Below are 21,244 nucleotides of genomic sequence, written 5' to 3' on the forward strand. Positions count from 1 at the left end.
TTCTGCTCAAATTGGTTCTGGGTATAGCCCTCTTATCCTCTGTTTCTTTTTTTATATACTATTATCAGCTATTAGTAGAGTATAGCTTGAACCTTAGCCTTTTATTAATTTAATAATCAGAAAGTTATTAGACAAAGCAAAAAGCCCAATATGTGAGACAGAACTGTAGCAATAAAAAAATGATTAGCAGGCAGCTTAAGAGTACCTAGTCATCATTGACAGCTTTAACCAAGCAGCAAAGTGTAATATCTCACATATTGTGAGGAAAATCGTGTCTTGTTTGTCAAATTAAGAACATACAAAACATATGAGTTTCAATAGATTATCAACAAAAGTTGACAAGCTACAACATGGTACAACAATAGTAGACCTCAACCAACAAAAGCTTTACAATCAACTAAATAGATTTTCCTGAAACAACTCAACAAGAGACATAGACAGTGATGATTTGAAAGAAAGCACTTGTATGAATTGTTGATTACATGATTGGCAATAATAACCTTTTACATAATGCTCTAATTTTAAAGACTAATTTAATGAACAATTTGAGCTTTAATTGTGTCAACTTTATTTTCCTTGCGCTGTTGAAAATATTTTAAATTTGTGTTTCTAAAGATTAATTTTGATCAATTTTCAATCTTTAGTAATATGCTTTAGTCTACTATTCAGGGTGGTAAATGTGTTGTAAGCACCAATAGATGTTGGTGTAAGCGGAAAGGGCTTGTATCTCTTAACTATGAGGTCTCGGGTTCGAAACCCATGCGAATGGAAAAAACAATGTTAGGAGAGTTTCCTCCCGCAAGGGGCCCGTTGCAGCTCGAAAAAGATTAGTCGTAAACTATAAAACGGATGCAAATACGTGTGGGTTATACCAAAAAAAAATGTGGTGTAAGCGAAACCCCTTACAATTTAGCGTGCTATGGTAGACCAAGTGAGTTATGACATTGGAGTCATGTTACAAGTGTTTTCTCGTGTTATTTTGAGCTACAAGAATTCATGTTCATGTTACTTAATATTCTAAAAACATGCTTTCCAAAAGCTCATACAAATTACTTGGGCATCACAATAAATTACACTTTAAAGAGTGTAATCCATATGCCATATTATCACTTTATTATCTGGTATTTCATTACACTATCTCTCACTATATATTACACTCTTCAACATATAATAGCATGGATCCACAATCAAATCACATACTTATTTTAATAGTTCACAATACATATTCCATAAATAAATAAATTTATTTTCTAAAAATTTATTTCATTATTTTTAAAAAATAATTTATTAACATTCCATAAAATTTTTACTTCCCAAAAATTTTTATTTTCTAAGAAATCATGTTATTAACTTTTGAAAAATAATATATATTTTTTCGGCTCTCAAAAGTAATATATTGTTATTTTTCTAAAAAAATTAAGTAATTAGTAAACAAATACCCAACACTTAAAATGTAAAAATATCATAATCATCATAACTTGATTAAAAATACTTTATTTAATTAATTTAACTCCATCACATAATTTAAAGCAATTGACGCAGAAGTAATAATATAATAAAAACTAATTTTCAATGTCATTGCCAACAAACCGTTCCCAAATATGCTCAACCAAGTCCGATCGAAGTTGGTGATGTACTTTATGGTCATGTAGTTCTATGTTCCTTTGAAGGTAATGTTGAAAATCTTGGATAGAATAAAACTATTAAAATTCTCATCTATATTGAGAAAATATTGGAACTTTAGAAAATTGAATAAGAGGTTGAAGAAAAGAAATGATTGAGTAGGAGAGTGTCAATATTTACAGACAAAATTTTGAATCACAAAACATTAAAAAATGATAATTAAAAATAAAAATATTACCTTTGGGAATTTTACCGTTCATCAATTTGGTGAATGAGGATTGACATTGAATAAACATTATCATTGCAAAGCATTGAAATTGACACAATATTACCGTCAAAAAAATTTAATGATTTTAAAATTATCAAATGGGACCTGCAACCAATTTTTCTTTTTTTTCTTTTTTTGTCATCTTGCATGTCTATTATGCATGTAATGGCCATAATTCGCATTAGGGTTATTACACTCCTACTATGGGAAAGGGTATAATGGTTGGATATAATAAAGGATATTACACTCTCTATTACGCCTCGTAAGAGCATCTACAATAGATTACACTTTAAAAAGTGTAATTCATATAACACATCATCACTTTATTATTCCATTGTACTATCACTCACCATAGATTATATTCTATACAGTGTAATAGTATGGACCCATAATCAAATCACACATTTATTTTAATAATTCTCAATACATATCCCATAAATGAATATATTTATTTTCTAAAAATAATGTCATTGTTTTTGAAAAATAATTTATTAACTTTCATTGAAATTTTTACTTTCCAAAATTTTTTATTTTCTAAAAAATAATATTATTAATTTTTGAAAAATAATATATATTTTTATGGCTCTAAAAAATAATACATTGTTATTTTCTAAAAATAATTAAGCAATTATTAAACAAATACCCAACACTTAAAATGTAAAAATATCATAATCATCATTAATTAATTAATAATACTCTATTTAATTAATTTATCTCCATTAAATAATTTGAAAAATTTTGATGGTTCTGATTTTGTAAAGAGGAAGAATTTTCTATATGTGGAGCATTAAATATATTTCTAAAACTATTAAAATTCTCATCCATAGTAAGAAAATATTGGAACTTTAGAAAGTTGGATAAGAGGTTGAAGAAAATAAATGATAGAATAGAACAAATGAGGGAATAAGAGAGTGAGAAATTAAAAAAAAATGTTAACAATATTTATAAATAAAATTTTGAGTATTCAAAGTGGAAAAAAAATTACTGTTGCAAACCGGTGAAATTGAAACAATGCTGCCATTATTTTGCCATTGCAAACATGTTGAAAATTGAATTCAAGGGATTGTTGCAAAACTTTGACTAATTGGACAAAATGGGACCCTTGCAAAGTTTTGAATAATTGGACAAACGGGACTCACTTTTTTCAACTTGTGTACTTCAATTATACGTGTAATGACTGTTATACGTGTAATGAGCATTATACTCTCACTATGGGAGAGAGTTAGAGTTGCAAACATGTTGAGTTGAATCAATTTTTGATCTATACGAGCCAAGTCTCGACTTAAATTTATCAAACTTGAACTCAACCTCGATCTCGATGTCCTCTCATTGTAAACTCGCGCTCGAGTTTAAAAAAAAATAAATAATAAATAATTATTTTATTTTAAAAATAAATAAAATAATAATTTTTTAACAAAATAATAAAATATTAAAAACATATATATATAATTTTATTATTAAAATAAAAAAACTAAAAAATACATAAATATAATCAAGCTAGCTTACAAGTCAACGAGCAGTTCAAACTTGACTCGAGCTCAATCAATACAAAGTTCAAGTCAAGTTTTGATTCGAATAGCTCGTATTCGATTCAACTCTATACAACCTTAGAGAGAGAGTACAATATATAGATATAATAATTACACCTTTTATTACACCCCATTGTTGGCATTGTACTTCCTAACATGGACAAATTGTTAGGAATCGTCGATTATGTGAGAAACAATTTACAGATGCTTTCAACCTGAGGTAGTGGAGTTTCAACTCTTTCCCGCCATATACCTACCACTGTCACCTATACATCCAGGAACAAAGAAAAGGGATAAACATCGCCTACTTCCAGTCTTACATCGCTGGACACAATGGATACCTCTCATCCATGCAATCAGAACACCATTTGATATAGAAGACAACAAACTACGTTTCTTGCTGGAATGCATGCATATCAACTAAACTGGCTAATGTTGCCTTCAAACCAATCAGCGCACCCTCGCGTGACCCAACAAAACTAGTAGATTAGAAACAAAATGCAAACTGTTCAAGTATTTCATACACTACAAACCCAAATAGAAAATTTCCCAAGGTTTTTACACGAGAAAAGAAAAGGTAAAAAAGGGTAAGGATAAGGACAAGGCAGATAACCAGAGAGAGACGACCAGAGACAAACAGTTGAAGAACAGTGGAGAGAGACGACCAGAGACAAACAGTTGAAGAACAGTGGAGAGAGACGAGACAATTGCAGAATTACGCAATTCAAAGACAGTCATAAACTTCTGGGAAATTTTATTGCTCCAAGTTCACAGGAACAACGTCAACAATTTGCATTACATGATTCATTTCCCCTGCTATTCCAACATGAAAAATTCTGTTCCCCCCACACTAACAATGAAACCATGTGTAGGGCTAAATTTGTGACAAAATTAAAATTGGAATTGCATCTCTGGGGTGTAACCAAGAGCTTCAAGATGAGCTGCCATAGCCTTGTTCATTGGTGGAGGTCCACATCTCAATACCTGGAAATACAATAAAACACAAAGCTTTAGGTTATCTTTCGAAGTCATTTGGTTATTAATGACACCAAAAATCACATACAGATCCAATAACTTTGCATAGCTATTCTCAGTGAAAAATTTGTTTGTGTTACCTTAATGTCAGATGCAGGTGCAGGGCAATGCTCTTGAATCATTTCCTTAGAGACGAAGCCAACACCACCATTCCATACTTCTGGAGGCTGCAGAAACAACCAAAGGACAATCAGCTACTACAGAAAGCAAATCAGGCTCAGCCTATAACTTTCACAATTCTGGAAAATTCATGCCAAATCCAAGCTTGCAAGTTGCAACAGTTTTTTTTACACATTAATGTATAGCAAGCTATAAGGATAAATTAGTGGAAGTCTTCTCTTTTAATTGTGGGTTTTCAGAAACAAACTACTGACAAACAAATCCAGCCAAAAACTAATCAGCTTCTTAGAAACGCCATCATCCTTGAATCTTCATGATGAGTCATTACAAGACCTGTCACCAAGAACTCCTACAGCAAAAGTACAGGCTTACAGCACCCATTGATCTGTTGAGAATGAACTTTGATGCTGCTTCAACAGTCCAACTGACTCTCAAAGTAGCAGTACACTAAGATGGTATCCATCATTTGCACCTGGATCTATGATATGATGCAGTAGTCTCAGGAATCAATGAAGCACAAGCTCCACTATTGGTCAGCATATTGACGGCACTGGATAACAACATGATCGAAAAAATTCATGGCAGGAGATGCCAAGTTGTAATAGATCATCCACCAGCACTCACCAAAGTAGCAAATTAGCAGAAACATGAATGCAATTCTCTCCATTCTAACCTCACACTGAATAATAAAATCTGTGCATTATCCTAAACCAGGAATATTACAGCACAGAACCAAGCCCAAAGAACAGGTTTTTTATATTGTAACAGTCTAGAAGAATCCAAGTAAACTCAATTTCCTCTCTTTCCATAGATCTCTCTGACCAGGAAAACATCAACCAGCTCAAACTTCAATTCTGTTCGTGAGTAGCTTCTGCTCAAATACATGCTTGCACAATATGAAAGAAACAAAAAGCACCATGCATCTAAAATTCATCTGGAACTCATTCTATCCTTTGACTATATAAAAGTATTAAACAATCTTCTACACATTGGATCTTTGCCTTTGTCTTCAACTTGTTACACAGTGTCCTCTTTATTTGTATGTCTATTTACATCATTTTTCCACATATAACTATAAAAGCAGAAACACTCCTCTTTTGCTCAGCAAGCCTCATCATATTGATCCATCACATATTGATCTATTTATTTTCTTTTCAATGAAGTCATCTGCTATACCAGTGGTCTGTTTGCTCTTATGCGCCGCCTTTTAACTTGGAACTGATTCTACACAATTGAGATAAAAGTAGTTTTCTCAGCTTAACTATTTTTCAACATGCAGTGCATGTCTAGATCGGAATCTGTCATAGTTCTTAGAGAAATGAGCTCCTTAACTACTTGAATCAGAGTCTACATGTTCTTATGTGTACTTAATTAGCGGATATCATTTTCTTTCCCAAAAAAAAAGAAGAAAAAAATTACAAGCACCAGCTGGTCCTTCCCAGAGTTGCAAGAAAGACTGACAGTTTGCTATAATCTATCTATTGAGCCACCACTATATTGACATGCACATGGAGCATAACATGTTTGATGATTATTAAAGAATATGCAGCAACAAACTATATAAAAAGAAAAAGGTCACCTAATTAATACAATAAGTTGCTTTTCTTTTTTTTCCCCCCCAAGAAGGCTAACATGTCAACTTTGCAGATAAAATGTTTCCAACACAATCAAAAATCAAATGATTGCTTTGCTCGAACTTTGCATCTTCCAGTTTTAATACTTTATTCAAGTTAACCAAATGCTCTTTGATTGTTTCAGCTCTCTTCCTATACCCTTCATTAACCTTTCTCACTGTTGTCCAAGGTGATCTTCTTGCTCCATTTCCAGCATATCTTATATTTATTATTGCAATATAACCCTATCTGATATTGTCATTACCTAACAAGGGCAATCTTATACACCTTGGTGTATGTATAGATACACATACATGTAGACGTGTGCATGCATGTGTGCTATGAGCTCTAAGATAATAATGATTTAATCAAAGATAGGCAGGTAATTATATAAACAGTTTCCTTCTGATACAAGAAAAAATTGGTTAGATAAATTTTTTAATCAGCAACCCTGTAGTGCTGGTAGTATAAGATTCTTAACCAGCAAGCGTGGCAAGAAACAAACTGCTGGGAAAATGTCAGCCAGAAGAACCCACATTTACAAATAAAAGTTAATACAAATAAAAAACGAAGTCCGTTAACAGGAACAATTTTACAGAATTTCAAAATACTTCATATTCAATTGCCCTATGGTGGAAGAAGAAATGAGAACCGACAATGCGCACCAAGCAAGAGTCAACTAACCTGATTGAGGACATAGTAAACTTTGAAACGGCCAGCATAATTAGCAGTCAAAGACTCCAACTCTTCCTGCAAATAGAAGAGAAAATATTTTGAGTCAAAACATAATTTACCATGTGGAAGAATTACTTAGCCTTTTTGTCTCTAAATACCACTGACTGACAGCAATTGTCAGTTTGTCAATTTATGGTTATTTAGGTTTCATAATTTACTCTTATCTCTCATCACAATTTAGAGACTGAATATCTGAGCTCAAGTTAGATGACTTCCCAAATATTTGAACCACGGCAGCATCTGTATTCAGGGCAAACCTAGCCACCAGCAAATTGGCCACATAGCAAATCATAATATCAGCAAAAATCAATAGCTTAATATTTTTATTCCCGTCATAGAACTTTCAATAGAATTCCAACCATTATCAGGTGTTGTAATCCAAGATAAGATCCAGTGCTAAAGTTGTCAGATTCATCAACCTAGTCCATTATAGTCCAATAGTTCACCAAATAAGCTATTCTGATAAAATGTTCAGTGCTGGCGTATTACAAATTTCTGCTCACCATAGACAAGAATTAGAGAGAGAGATTTTTGTAGAATACAGCACCTTATATCAAGGGTTCTAAACTGCAGATCTTTTTATCTTACTATATTCTATAAAAGAAGAAAAAAAAATGCCCAAGATATTTGATATACTACAAAAGTAATACAGAACATCACAACAAAATTCAGATTTGCATGATAGAGATGTTAACTACTTTACATATGCATGTTGCATCAACTAAGAATCTTTTTACAAACTTTCCATACTCCATACAAGTAAGACATTTTCAGTTAACAAAAATTGTCATAACTCAATTGAACAATTCAAAGAAGGCAAAGGCTCTTTAGTAACAAACTCATTTTGGGTGACAAAAAGGATAGAGGCGTGAGTTCATGGAAAGAGAATATATCATGTATAACCCAGTTCAAAACAATATCCAACAATCATTTGCAAGCAATACTGCCCAAATTACTCGTGTTATGCCACTCAAGTCATCACACGTCAATCAAATAATCACCATATCCTGTATGGGATTTTATGGTCACATCTACAACATGTATCTCTCTCTCTCTCACTCACACTCACACACACACAATATACCATCATATACCATGTATATACATGGAAAGAGACCTAAGAACATGGAACAACATGTATCTCTCTCTCTCTCTCTCACTCACAGACACACACACACAAAAAATATATACCATTATATACCATGTATATACATGGAAAGAGACCTAAGAACATGGAAAGAGAAAATATAATGTACAACTCAGTTCCAAACAATATCCAACAATCATTTGCAACCAATGCTGCCCAAATTACTCGTGTTATGCCACTCAAGTCATCACATGTCAATCAAAAAATCACCATATCCTGTATGGGATTTTATGGTCACATCAACAACATGTATCTCTCTCTCTCTCTCAATCACACACACACACACACACAAAATATACCATTATATACCATGTATATACATGGAAAGAGACCTAAGAACATGGAAAGAGAAAATACAATGTACAACTCAGTTCCAAACAATATCCAACAATCATTTGCAAGCAATGCTGCCCAAATTACTCGTGTTATGCTACTCAAGTCATCACATGTCAATCAAATAATCACCATATCCTGTATGGGATTTTATGGTCACATCCACCAAATGTATCTCTCTCTCTCTCTCTCTCTCACAGATGCAGTGACAATTGGTGATGTAAAGACATGGGCCAAAGATCCCACAGTTATGGTCACATCTACAACATGTATCACCTAGTCGGACTGGTTGGCCTGATGGACTTGAATCAGCTGATGAGAAGAAACAAGCCACCTGGCTAGGTGCAGGTTCACTAGTCCAACCCCGAATCAGGTTCGACTAGTCAACCGCACCTCCTATGTCCTAACAACTGATTGTCCTATAAAAATTTTTTTAAAAAATTAAAAAGCAGTTTTACACATCACTTGTTTACTTCAGGTCAATGTCTCCGATTACGAACCTATGAAGATTAACAAGTCATATGTCTTCTGACTTGTAGAGGGGGGCCAAGATGTTTCTTGGAGAAGAAAGGTGACTGACACATCGCTATTAGGATATAGGATGGAACCTCTAATGAGTGCAAATGAGTGGGACTGCTTGGCCGATGACAATGGACCAGGCTACTTCAATTACTTTATTTCAACCCATATTAGGTGGTGCGCTACATTAGAAAGGCAAAGTTCAAAGCTGATATTGGGAGCCAAGTCCGAAGTTGATTTTGGGAACATGCGGTATGAAGTCGTGTGGCAACCTGAGGTACTTGGATTTCCAATTCAACTTCCTATCCACCATATTTCCATATCACCTCGATTTGAATCTCATCTACTTGTTGGAGGTTCATTTTGAAGTGGAGATTACACTTCACTCTATCTCCAAGCACCACCTTAGCTACTAAAGAATCTCACTCTAATCCACCTCCAAATACCACCTAACTTGTTGGAGGCTCATTTTTTAGAGAACTTTATTCCACTCACCTCCAAATATCACCACACCTACCTGTTAGATGTTCAGTTTTAACAGGAGAACTGTATTCACTCCACCTCTAGGTGCCACTTCGACTACTGCTACATTTAATTGAGAAGGAGCTCACATTCAACTGGAGGTACAAAAGGAAGTTGGAAGTCTACTTTGACTAATTAATAGGGTCCAAAAAATTCCACCAGTCATTGAGTTTGTAATTTGAGCTTTCATTTAGCCAATATTCTTAAGTTGGCATCATAAAACTTGAGAGTTGGGGGAACAATGATGGTACTAAATTTATGGGACAAATTTGATATTGCCACACCTATGGAGCATTTGCACCAACACATTCGATCATAGTGTAGCTCAAGGCCCATGAAGCTACTGATAGCCACCTATCTATCCACTATAAATAGCTAGACGGCAAAGTTAGTATATTTATTCTACACTCTCCTAATACAATTTGCCACTTCTAGCTTTAGATTATTCTCTCTAAGTCTATGGTGACTTAAGCGCGGCAGGCTTTGCAAGTATAAAGCCCCGCCTTTTCTTTTTTCAATATTAGAAGGTACCTGGACAAATTAAGGCTAAACATTTATTCAAGGTAAATTTCAACTAGACCTATTTATTAATTTCAATTAGTTAACCTCTCCAACTAGAGTGTTTTAAGCGTATTGAACATTTTTTGGCATCAACAACTATGTTAATAAAGACAACCATTTTGGAAGGCTACATCTAAGAACACTATCGGGCAAAGAGGAAGATTTGATAGCATTGAATTATGTCTTCCTGTAGCACTTTTAGTTATAATTTTTCTCATCATTATGATTAGTACTGGAAAAACAAATCAACCTCTAGGATGCTTTGGAACTAACTTGACATGGAAGAACCAAGCGGCAGGTCGAAGATCGGAGGGAAGAGATTTAAAGGCGCATCTGGTTTCTTGATCCCATGTTGCGCGTTAAGGACTATATGCATCAGAAAAAGCTTATTTATCGCACCTTGACTTGTCTATGGTTATGCTATATCCCATTCCCTATAGGACGAGCCATAAGAATCTAAGAGAGCCATTGAACAAGCCTTTGTTATAATAGGTCACATCTGTAAGCACTTGGATTCAGTTTAGGTAAGCACTAGCGCAATTCCTAAATTTGGATTTCTTGATTGATTAAAACTTTATCTATGCATCAAAACTAGAGATGTAATCGAACCGAGTTCCTCGCTCACGAGCAGCTTGGTCAAGAGCTCGACTCGCACTTGGCTCTGGCCAAGGCGAGTGCGGTTTGAATGGCTTAATAGTACTTCGATCCGAGTACAAGTATTCTTTTTTTACACTCGAAGGCTCATCGAGCCTTATCGAACACCAAGTAATTGATTAAAAATTATACATTTAGTTACTACATTTTTACTCCTTTAGGCTTGGGAGTTATATAAATTACCAAAATATTGGCTATGACATTAATATATTTATAGGTCATATAGTCATTTCGCATGGAAAAAATAATTTGATAGGTAAAAAACAAAATTGTGCATTCCTAGAATTGGACAAGGATCTCGAACTCGAGTACTTGACTCAAGCTCAATCATACTCGCAAGAAAATCGAGTATAATCAAGTCAATCTTGAGTTTTCGAACAATTTTTCGAGCTCAAGCTCCATTTTTGCTGCTCGCTCAAGCTTGAGTAGTACCTCCCAAGTGTCGAGTCGAGCTCGAGTACCACAATACTCGAGTTCGACTCAACTTAATTACATCCCTAATCAAAACTATAAACCTTCTTTTCTTTACAATCGCTCAAGTGTTGGCATTCACTGCTATGAAGTTCTTTCTCAAGTCCCTAAGAAATTTTGGCCTTCAAGTCCTTTCTGGAGCTTATGCTACTAAGACTGTTGCACTGAAAGATTGAACAGAATGAGGTATTATGTCAAGTTGTATCTCTTCATAGCGTGTACCATCAGATGACTTTAAAGGCTTGTAAGGTGGTATGAGTATAATTTTCAGGAAAAAAGGAATAGAGGAGCTTCAAAATTGATTGATCTTTGTTGAATCGAGAATAAACAATTAAACTAAGAAGCTTGGACCTATTCGAACATATAGGTTAGGAATAAACATGCATCACAAACAAAGATGCAAACATGGTAGAACAATTACAGTAGATATTTAACATGAATATGTACAGTTACACACTAACATTGAGTCATATACACTCTTAAAGCACATTGCCTCGTACACAAAATCAAAGAACTAAAACTGAAAACAAGAAGCTAGTAAAAAAAAAAAAGATGATTTCACTAAATAGACAGCGAAAACAACGCTTCATTGTTGTCGCACAACTTGTGTGGCAACCAAGGACTAATGTGCAAATTTTTTTACAACCATCTAAAAAGAAAAATCATTCATGAGAAACAAAAAATGGTAATGAACCTTGTTGCCACACAAAACTTGTGTGGCAGCTAAGCATTTGATTTTAAAAATAAAACAGTCTCTGTTGCCACATATGTTTTGTGCAGCAACAGAGACATTAATAAAAATAATTAATGTTGCTGCACATTCTTGGTGCAGCAACAAAGATAAATGAAATAAAATTTTTTGTGGTTTAGTTAAAAATACAAATGAGTTTTTCAAAATAAAGTATTACATGTAGCCAAACATCACAAAGAATTGTATTGCCCGTAATTGAGGAAAAGATTTTTAAAAAATCGTATATGTCTAACATGTTAAAAATACAAATGAGTTTTTCAAAATAAATTATTACATGTAGCCAAACATCACAAAAACTGTATTGCCCGTAATTGAGGAAAAGATTTTTAAAAAATCGTATACGTCTAATATATTAAAAAAATTATGTTATAAAAACTCTTTAAGTATTTTAGCATCCCAAAAATTATGTCATGACCTAAAGCATGGAATTAGGGTAGCTTCTTCATCGTGCTCACTAGCTCTAACATGAGACCAGGATGAAGAAACTACCCTAATTCCACGTGTTAGAGCTGCTCAATTTTCGAGACCCGTTGGACACGATTCCAGTGTATCTATTACTGTCCATTCTCCAATTTATATGCATAGTGAGCACAATTCATTTATCACTACTACTTAGGTACAGGTATTCAGTGCACTGACTCTCTTTTCTCCATTGACCACTGGCGCACATTTCGGAAATGACATCATTTTTAATTTTCTAGCCAATTCTGCTGCAAATTTGTTCCCTACTCCTCAGATGTCTGAACGCCACACAACCAGTGATGATCGGAATAATCTTATTGGTCCGCCATCATGTTCGCGGTGCGGCCAAACTCTTATTGCTATAGATTCAGGTGACGATAATGAGCCACCACCCCTCCAACTTGATCTCGGCTTGGGGAGGTCTTTTCGACAAGAAGTTCAACAAAACATGCCGCACAGGAGAAGACATTGGAGATGCGGCTATCCAACCACCTCGAGGGATAGGGGCAAGAGATTTGAACATAAGTGAAGGGAAAGTTATTTTTCACCCTTAGGTCAATTACAACGAATCGATTACGTATATATAAAATTTTCATGACATAATTTTTTTACATGTTTATAATATTTGGGATGTTAAAATACTTACGATTTTCATGACAGTTTTTTAATATGTTAGACATACACAAATTTTTTATTTTGTTTAATATCTTTCCTCAATTACAGCAATACAATTATTTGTGATGTTTGACTACACGTAAAACTTTGTTATAAAAAACTCATTTACATTTTTTACTATGCAACAAAATTTTATTTCATTTATCTCTACTGCTGCATCAACAATGTGCGGCAACATCAATTTTTTCATTAATGTATCTGTGTTGCCACACAATGGCTATTTTAAAAAATATATATCAAATGCCTTGTTGCTGCACAAGGCTTGTGTGCCAACAAACTCGTTACTTTTTTTGTCTCTTACGAACTATTTTCATTTTAGTTGCCTGCAAAAAAAATTGAACTTTAATCATTGATTGCTGCACACAAGCTATGCAGCAACAATGAAGTGAAAAAAATAAAATAAAATCGTTCCATTGCCGCACAAGGTCTAAAAAACATTCTCCAATCTCAACATTGACGGATAATTTTGTTTTTGGCATTAAACTAAGAAACTTCCCACGAAAACAATAACAAGATTAATTTTCCGAAAGAAAATTATCACCTTATTCCCATTTCAGCCTCAATAATTAAAGAGCTTGTATTAACTGATTTCTCTTTCTAGAACCATATGGTTCTCCAGTTGCAGCTTATTTCATGTTTTTAACCAGTTAAAGCTTATTTCATGTTTTTAACCTCACAGGAGAGAAGATGTGATAGTCAAAAGCATAATTAAGGCCTCATTGTATCTTCTTGTTTTTAATTGTCCTTTTTTTCCCTTTTTCTGAGAGTTACCATACTCTGCAGTTGATGAACAGATGTAGGCTGACAAATATACTAATTTACAGCTAAGCATGGAATGCTACGCATCACGAATTATGCCCATCTATTAAAGCTCCTCAGACAATACTCCTTAGTTCATACTGGCTCAGAACGAGTCTAGCAGATAGCATGAACCGCCATAAACCATCTAAATAGTATTTGAAAGTAAAGTAAGATCAACAATTGTACATGCCTCAAGCAGACTATAAGGACTACTAAATTTACTTCCCTAGTAAGATAGATCATGTAAGTCCATGTATTAAGAGTTAGTTATCTGCAATGCCCCAGCGTAGTGCTCATGAAGCATGGGAGATGTTCTGCTTCTCTATGTAGGCCTTCATAAATCAAGAAGAATTAGGATAGTTCAGGATGTGGAATCCTTGATGTGCAGCGGTCCTTTTGGAAATAATAGTCACTAGAAAAAATAAATTAGGCTACTAATTCCTAACCTTGTAGTAGGCATGGCCATGGTTCCATTTGGAACCAGGAATCGAACCGGAACCGGACCGTTTGGAACCGGACCAGAACCGGAACCAAAACCATGGAACCGGAACCATGGTAGAACCTTGGATAAAGGTTCCGGTTTTGGTTCTCTAAAAAAAAACCTGAACCAGAACCGCCGGTTCCAGAACCGTTAAAAATAATTAATATAAGTAGTGAGATAATTCAAAAAAAATTAGTTGTGTTTAATAGGTTTTAAGAAAGTTTAAATTTTATGGACTTTCTATATATTTTATTAATTATTTAATTCTTTCTATTCATCTAATATCTATCATTATAATTTGTAAGTATTAAATTATTACTAACAATTTTTTTTTTTTTTTTGCTTATTTGCTATCAAATGACAAGTTCGATGGTAGTAGCTCATCTTCAAAATCAAGCAAGCAAAAAAATATTTTTTGCAATATTTCTTCAAATGGAATCTTCAACATTGATGATTGTCCAACTCAAGAAAGTCAACACATTACAACCATTTGATAGTGTAATGTATTTTTTAATTTGACAATGTAATGTACTTTTCATAAAATTTATATTATCTATTTATTACTTCTTACTTTGTAGAATAATAATAAAATTAAAATATCATCTTTATTTTGTATTTATTTTTTACATTTTATTTGAAATTTTAAATATATTGTTATATTCGTATTAAAATTGGTAAGGATAAGGAATTAAATAAAATTGTATACAGCCATACAAAACCAGAAACCAGAACCAGAACCATAAGGAACCAAAATCAGAACTATGCGTTTAGGTAGAACCAGAACCGGCGGTTCTGGAACCAAAACCACAACCATCTTATATGGTGCAGTTCTGGAACCAAAACCACAACCATCTTATATGGTGCGGTTCTGGTTCTACCTCTTTGAAGAACCAGAACTGGCGGTTCTGGAACCGTGGCCATGCCTACTTGTAGTTGTCAGGTAATTGTCTTTTTATATTTTTTTTGGACATGATAAGGTACAGTGAAGAGTTGTGTACAGCATTAGAAAAAAGAAACAGAAAAAGGGAAACAAAATGAGTCCTCCACTAAAAATAGTTTTCTAAATCAAGGGTCCTTTTTGATAGTGTGTTTTCTAAGAGTTTGTCAAAAACTTCACTGAAGATCATTGTAGTTGTTTTAGGAGTTTGTCCAAAACACTCAAAGAATTGATGAATTTTCCAAAACTTCCCTCCCTCTCCTCCCCCAAATCTACCACCCTCTCCTCCCATCCCCTCCCTCCTTCCGCGGCAAGTCCTCCTTCCATTACCCGCTCCCCTCTTCTCCTCTCCTCCTTCCCCATACCCAACCACCCCCATCCCCTCTTCTACCCGATCTCCTCCTCCTACCCTGCTCCCCTCCTCCCTCTCCGACTTCCCCCTGCAGGTGATCTGGTCTTGCTATGACCAGATCAAGGAAAGGGGCAATGGTGGGGGAGGGTGGTGATGGAAGAAGGAAAGAGGTGTGTATCTCGGGGTTTTTTTTGGTGTTCTTAGTAAAACTTGGAGTATTTGTACAAGTTACTGTAGAAGTGTTCAACAAAGCTGTCTTTTCGAAATGGCAAATACTTGGGTAAACCCGGTCTGTGGCCCTACCCATAGACTGAGTGGCCAAAATTTGGCACATCATCAATATGAATTTATATTCAAAAACCAAAATTTTGCTCCTTGTCTTTCATAAGAACTTGGAAGATTTCATCAATATCCTCCAGCCCTGCAGCTTATCAGTTCGGCTAATGGCAACAAAAGTCAAAAAAACAAGCTTGTCCAGATCCAATGGCCCCCCCACCCATCCCACCAGCAAAGAAGCTGCTTGGCAATTGGTGTCTATCACCCTTGGAAAGTCAAGCATGCCAAGGGGAAGAAAACAAAAGTTAATTCTTCCCAACCATGCAAATTCTTTACTACTCTACCTTAAGATCCACCACCCTTTTCTGAATTTCTCTTGCAACCCAAAAAAAAAATAAAAATAAAAATAAAAAAGAAGAAGAAAAACCCATGATTTTTTATGAATTCAGAACTAAATTTTGAACCACATAATCATACCACGCTGTTATATGGACATTTTACAGAGCCCTGGCCCTGGATCTATTGCCAGAATCATTTTCCACTGAAAGATGCCATTGCAATTGTTGATTGTGGAAGAAGAGAGATTTTTCCCCATAAATGGACTGATGAAGTCAGAAGCTATGTATTACTTGGGCTTGAACCTCTTTGGGTTTATTTAAGTATTGTAGTTGAGTTGGGACAATGGCATGGCAAATTCTGGGCCATTCGGTCTGTGGGTAGGGTTGTAGACCAAGTCTACCCAAATTTTTGGTTTCAAAAAGAGGGCTAAAACATTTTATGCTTTATCTTTTACAACTTTTGCAAATTAAAATCTAAAATAAGCATTTCTCAAAGCTTTTCCTTGGATGCTCCATTTCTCTAGATATCAGGTGATACACTGACCTCTCTTAAACTCATACAATCAATCAGAAAACTCTCCACAACAAGAGATTTGAACAGATTGCAGAACAGACAACAGCATTGGATACCCGTACAGACACAAACACACACACACACACAGATTTTATTCCAACTCATTATCGTTATAAGAAACCCACAATAAACATCCACAACCATATGAATTTTTCAAAACATAAATTCCTTGTGAACCATCTCAAGTGGTAGATCGAAACTTTGTGATACCAGATATTAATCGAGAGTATATTACTAATGCACGCATTGTAGCAGAAAGTACTAGCAAAAGCAAGCAAAAAGTTACCTTCAAAAGAATGTCCTCATAGGTAACATTAGCATAGATGAGATGTACATTTGTTTTGTCATTTGGGTTTTCTAAAATAGCTCTGGCAACCTATATAGGACATGAAAAAGGAATCATACCATGTTATTTTAGGGGCTTTGAGAAATGACTTGCCTGATACAGAGTTTAAAAAAAAAAAAACACACATCAAACAGAGTATCAAAACCAAACCTGAAACATTGGGGTGATGCCAGAGCCTCCAGCAAGCATTCCAAATGCTCTAACTTGTCCCGGTTGATATCTAAAACGACCCTGAAACAGGAAATTGCAACTTTTGAATTGTGAATTCTGTTTGGAGATAGGTATCAAAACTTAAAATGACACACAATAGATTGATATGTCCTTAAAGTAGAGACCATTTCGTAGCACCTAAATGCTAATTGATCAAATTAAGTAGCTCAAACATGGTACAAAACTAAGTAAGATATACAAAATCATAAAATTGGCTACTCAGCAAGTATATGGCCAAGGCAAACGCTCTTTCTGCTAATGAACTTTATTAGCAGCACAAGGACATTACCCTTCAATGGAAGTTGAGAATTGCAATGGTGAAACCAGGAAAATTCCTTTCTCATGATTGTCATTCTAGTGCCCAAACAAAGTACCAATTGACATTCGAAGTTAAAATTCCACCAAATTATAAATTTACTTGTCACAACATCCACAGTCGCACCTCAGTGCAGCATTCTAAACATTAGGAGTTCAAGACAAAAAATTGATGAAGTAGAGATCATTGAAATATTTAATCACATTTATTTACAGCAGTTCAAGGCAGAAGATTTCAAAAAACATACTCCAATAATATCATTGCTCCATATGGTAAGTGGCATCACATAGTCAATTGTTTCAACATCATGGCTAAGCTAGCAGCTAGGAATAGCAAAGGCATAGGAGAAAAACATTGAAGTGGTGAGGTAATGCAGGCCCAAATCCTGTTTTATCATATTTGCTTTTAGATATGCATAGTAATTGCAGACCAGATCCAACATACTTCCATTATCAGGTCCTTTTGAGCCACAAAGAGCAATAGTACTAGCAGAGTATTTTTGTACACACTTTCAGAAAAGATATAACAAGCTGGTTTCCTGGAAAAACTGTCAATGATCTTTCTCCCTGATGATTATTGAATCAAACCATTTAGCAGCCATGTACTCTTTAACCAATACAAGTTGACTGCAATTACAATCTAACAGTCACTACAAGGGATCAGGTACAACATATTCTGATTATTATGTCCTTATGACATAACAGAACAAACTGAGTATTAACTGGTTATGTACTTATGCCTTAACAGAATGAATTAGGTATTAACCGATTTTCACTCTGCAGACTATTAGTACCAATAACAAGCCGGTTTCCTGAAACAAGCAGTTAATTATTTATCTCCAAATTGATCTTTCAAACCAAACCATTTTAGCAGACTGTATTCTTTTAACCCTCTACATTCTGGAAGATGATGACACTGATAGTTAATCCATGCTTCAAACAGATGGGCTGCCAACGGGGAAGAAACAATAGAAAAAGAAAATTGTGTTCTAGGTCAAATCAATAGCTGGCTGGTCAAGCATATATTTACTAATGGAAACAACTATACCAAAGCAAGAATCCTGCTAATATCAAAACTAAGTTGAAAGCAAGCTTTTTGTTATCTTGCTAATCATACAACCTCATTGGGACAATATATGATATTCCAAAAGAGAAAATGATGGTAAGGATAAAGAAACAGAAAAAAAAAAAATCAATCCTCCACCACATCCTCAAAATCTAAAACAAAGGAATCAAGCAGGAAATGATTGGTTGAAAAAAGTCCCCATGAAAACATACAGTAAGAGGATTCCATAACTCCTAGGTTCATTGCAATGCATTTATAGGTTAAAAAGTACATATACATTACAATACATTCTCAGAATTATAGAACAGCAGTGTTCAAAGATATGCAGTGTTTAGCAACAAAAGAATTTGGTTGAATGTCACTCTGTCAGTGTAGTTTAGGGACACACATATCCATACAAGTGACCTCTTAACTTGGTTGATTTAGACAGATGCAGCAAGAATGCTAGTACTTGCAATTGAACAGCAAATGCACACAGGGATTTCGATATTGCAAACATCCACAGACGTACAAAGAAATGAGTCAGCTACACTCAGCATGTCTAAATAAGCACTGCAAAAATCAATGCTGTTTGGATTTAATCAGACTCTGATCCAATTACCAAATTTATGATGAATTCTTCCACAATCCTTTGCACTGAGCAGAATTTATGATATTTAGTAAATGGCATAAGAACTTTGCTAACACCAATCATGCAGCATGAAGAGGGAAAACATCAAAAGCAAATTACCTTGGGTCCTTTAACAGCCAAATAATCTCCAACATGCAGTTCACGGAAATGGTGAGACATCCTTCCTTGAGGATACATCTAGTTGTTTGACAAATTCGCATAGCATCCAAAGAACAGAATCAGATAAAACTAAAACCATGCAATCCAGTATCGCTGGCACAACTAAATCGTAATATGACAAATAAACAGTCTAACTTCTACCTTTATAACTAATTCAAAGTATCCAACATCCGAGTCCAATGTGGTTGGAGTATATGGTTTTATGACCTCTTCCCCTTGACCATCCTTACCCCTGATCAATAAAACCACCAAATCATCTCTACTTCTGAAACTGGAATATTTAAGTCAAAACAAAAGGCAAAAGGTTCATCATCATTAATCAGTTAACCTGCAACTTATATGCTGTCCAATGGGAAGTCCCAACACGGAGGTGGGCGTGGGAAGTGTAAATCTGAACTTTGCCACATTATGGCTCAGCTGTGAGCGCTTCACAAGCTTGAATTCCTTCCATTTCTCAGGATCTAAGCACACTATTACCAACAAACGAGCCAAGTTTAAGAAGAACCCAGTACACTAGCCCAAATTGTACATCCAATTCTAAATTATTCATAATTTGTAGAAAAAAACCCCCATCAAAAGAGCCAACTCATAGATGAATAACAAATAACAAATACAAGGGCAAGTAGGTTGATTCAGATTAAATGCAAAAAAGATAAACGATCAAAATTAAACCTTTAGCTTTCTTGGAAGAATACAAGTAAAAAGCAGCAGCACCAACAGCAACAGCAGCTATAGCAACGCCAAGGATCTGGGCTTCCGTTGATTCCAAGAAAACCATCTTGGCACACCCAATAGACCTGATTTTTACAAAGAAATGCAATGAAAATGTCAACAAAAAATTGATCTATTTACATATATAAATATGTCTTATCAGTCAATGCGTTCAAACAAACTTACCAAATAGGAATCTTTGAACTTCGTGGGATGGAATGACGCTAAATAGACAGACCTTTTTCTTTAAAAGATCGATAATAATATACAAACTCAGGTTTGCCTTAATATCACTTAGCACCCTCATGGTTTCAAAAAATTTTCTTACCTCCCCCTAATTGATGGGCTGTTTCGTAACCTCGTCATTAAAAATTTATGTATGAAGAGAGATAGCATATTACTTTCATTTGTACCATTTCTTGTATTCTATATATAAATATTGGAGCAGCAAATAGACAAAAAATAAACCTAATAGGCAGAAGACAAATTGAGAGAAATGTAAGTCCAATAAAGAGGTGCAAATGATAAGTTTTTTTACAACTATTGTTGTAATAACTAATATTCCAAATAAAATAAAAAAACACAAATTTAGCACCAAAAGGAGAATTTAAACAAGAAATTAGTAGAAAATATTGTAGTAAATTATAATAAGTTTTAACATTCAAATGTACATTTATAATTACAAATCAATATTATGGGTACAATAGTAAGACGATAATCAAGATTTCAAATTTCAGAGGATGAAAGGAATCTAAATAAACTATGTTTGCTTCTTTGATATGTTAGATAATAGTAGTTTCATAAGTTTCCTGCCTTTTATTACTCTAAAAATTGGATAATTTTATTATACATTGTCAATATATAATTTTTCATATTAACAAATTTAAATTATATTATATAACATTAATTTAAATTTAAAATTCAAATCATGCATATGTAGCATTCATTCAAAACTGTTAGTGCAAAAAAAATCACTATATTGTTAATATATAAAAAAAAACTAATCCTAAAAAAATGCCATTATAAATG

General features: G+C 34.4%; 1 protein-coding gene across 2 annotated transcripts; it reads right to left on the reverse strand.

Annotated features, from left to right (window-relative positions):
• Positions 1-4,149: 4,149 nt before the first annotated feature.
• Positions 4,150-20,539, reverse strand: LOC113692794 (NADH--cytochrome b5 reductase 1-like). Of its 2 annotated transcripts, XM_027211363.2 has the most exons (10): positions 20,402-20,539; positions 20,177-20,301; positions 19,833-19,974; positions 19,646-19,736; positions 19,445-19,522; positions 17,274-17,354; positions 17,064-17,153; positions 6,873-6,938; positions 4,536-4,622; positions 4,150-4,404 (listed from the first exon to the last, which is right to left on the reverse strand). In XM_027211363.2, the coding sequence occupies exons 2-10, from the start codon at positions 20,280-20,282 to the stop codon at positions 4,312-4,314; spliced, it is 834 nt and encodes a 277-aa protein (XP_027067164.2). In that variant the 5' UTR covers positions 20,283-20,301; positions 20,402-20,539; the 3' UTR covers positions 4,150-4,311. The 2 variants fall into 2 exon arrangements, with proteins under 2 accessions (XP_027067164.2, XP_071909951.1); XM_072053850.1 differs by lacking the exons at positions 4,150-4,404; positions 4,536-4,622 and adding an exon at positions 5,360-5,799.
• Positions 20,540-21,244: the final 705 nt, after the last annotated feature.

Source organism: Coffea arabica, chromosome 6c (assembly GCF_036785885.1).
Source record: "Coffea arabica cultivar ET-39 chromosome 6c, Coffea Arabica ET-39 HiFi, whole genome shotgun sequence".
NCBI classification, from domain to species: Eukaryota; Viridiplantae; Streptophyta; class Magnoliopsida; order Gentianales; family Rubiaceae; genus Coffea; species Coffea arabica.

Coding starts and splice junctions, on each gene's coding strand:
- LOC113692794 (XM_027211363.2), bottom strand. CDS start 20,282: ATGGTTTTCTTGGAATCAACGGAAGCCCAGATCCTTGGCGTTGCTATA. Junction 19,975..20,176: donor TTCTTCCAAGAAAGCTAAAG/GTTTAATTTTGA, acceptor TGTTGGTAATAG/TGTGCTTAGATCCTGAGAAA. Junction 19,737..19,832: donor GGACAGCATATAAGTTGCAG/GTTAACTGATTA, acceptor TTTATTGATCAG/GGGTAAGGATGGTCAAGGGG.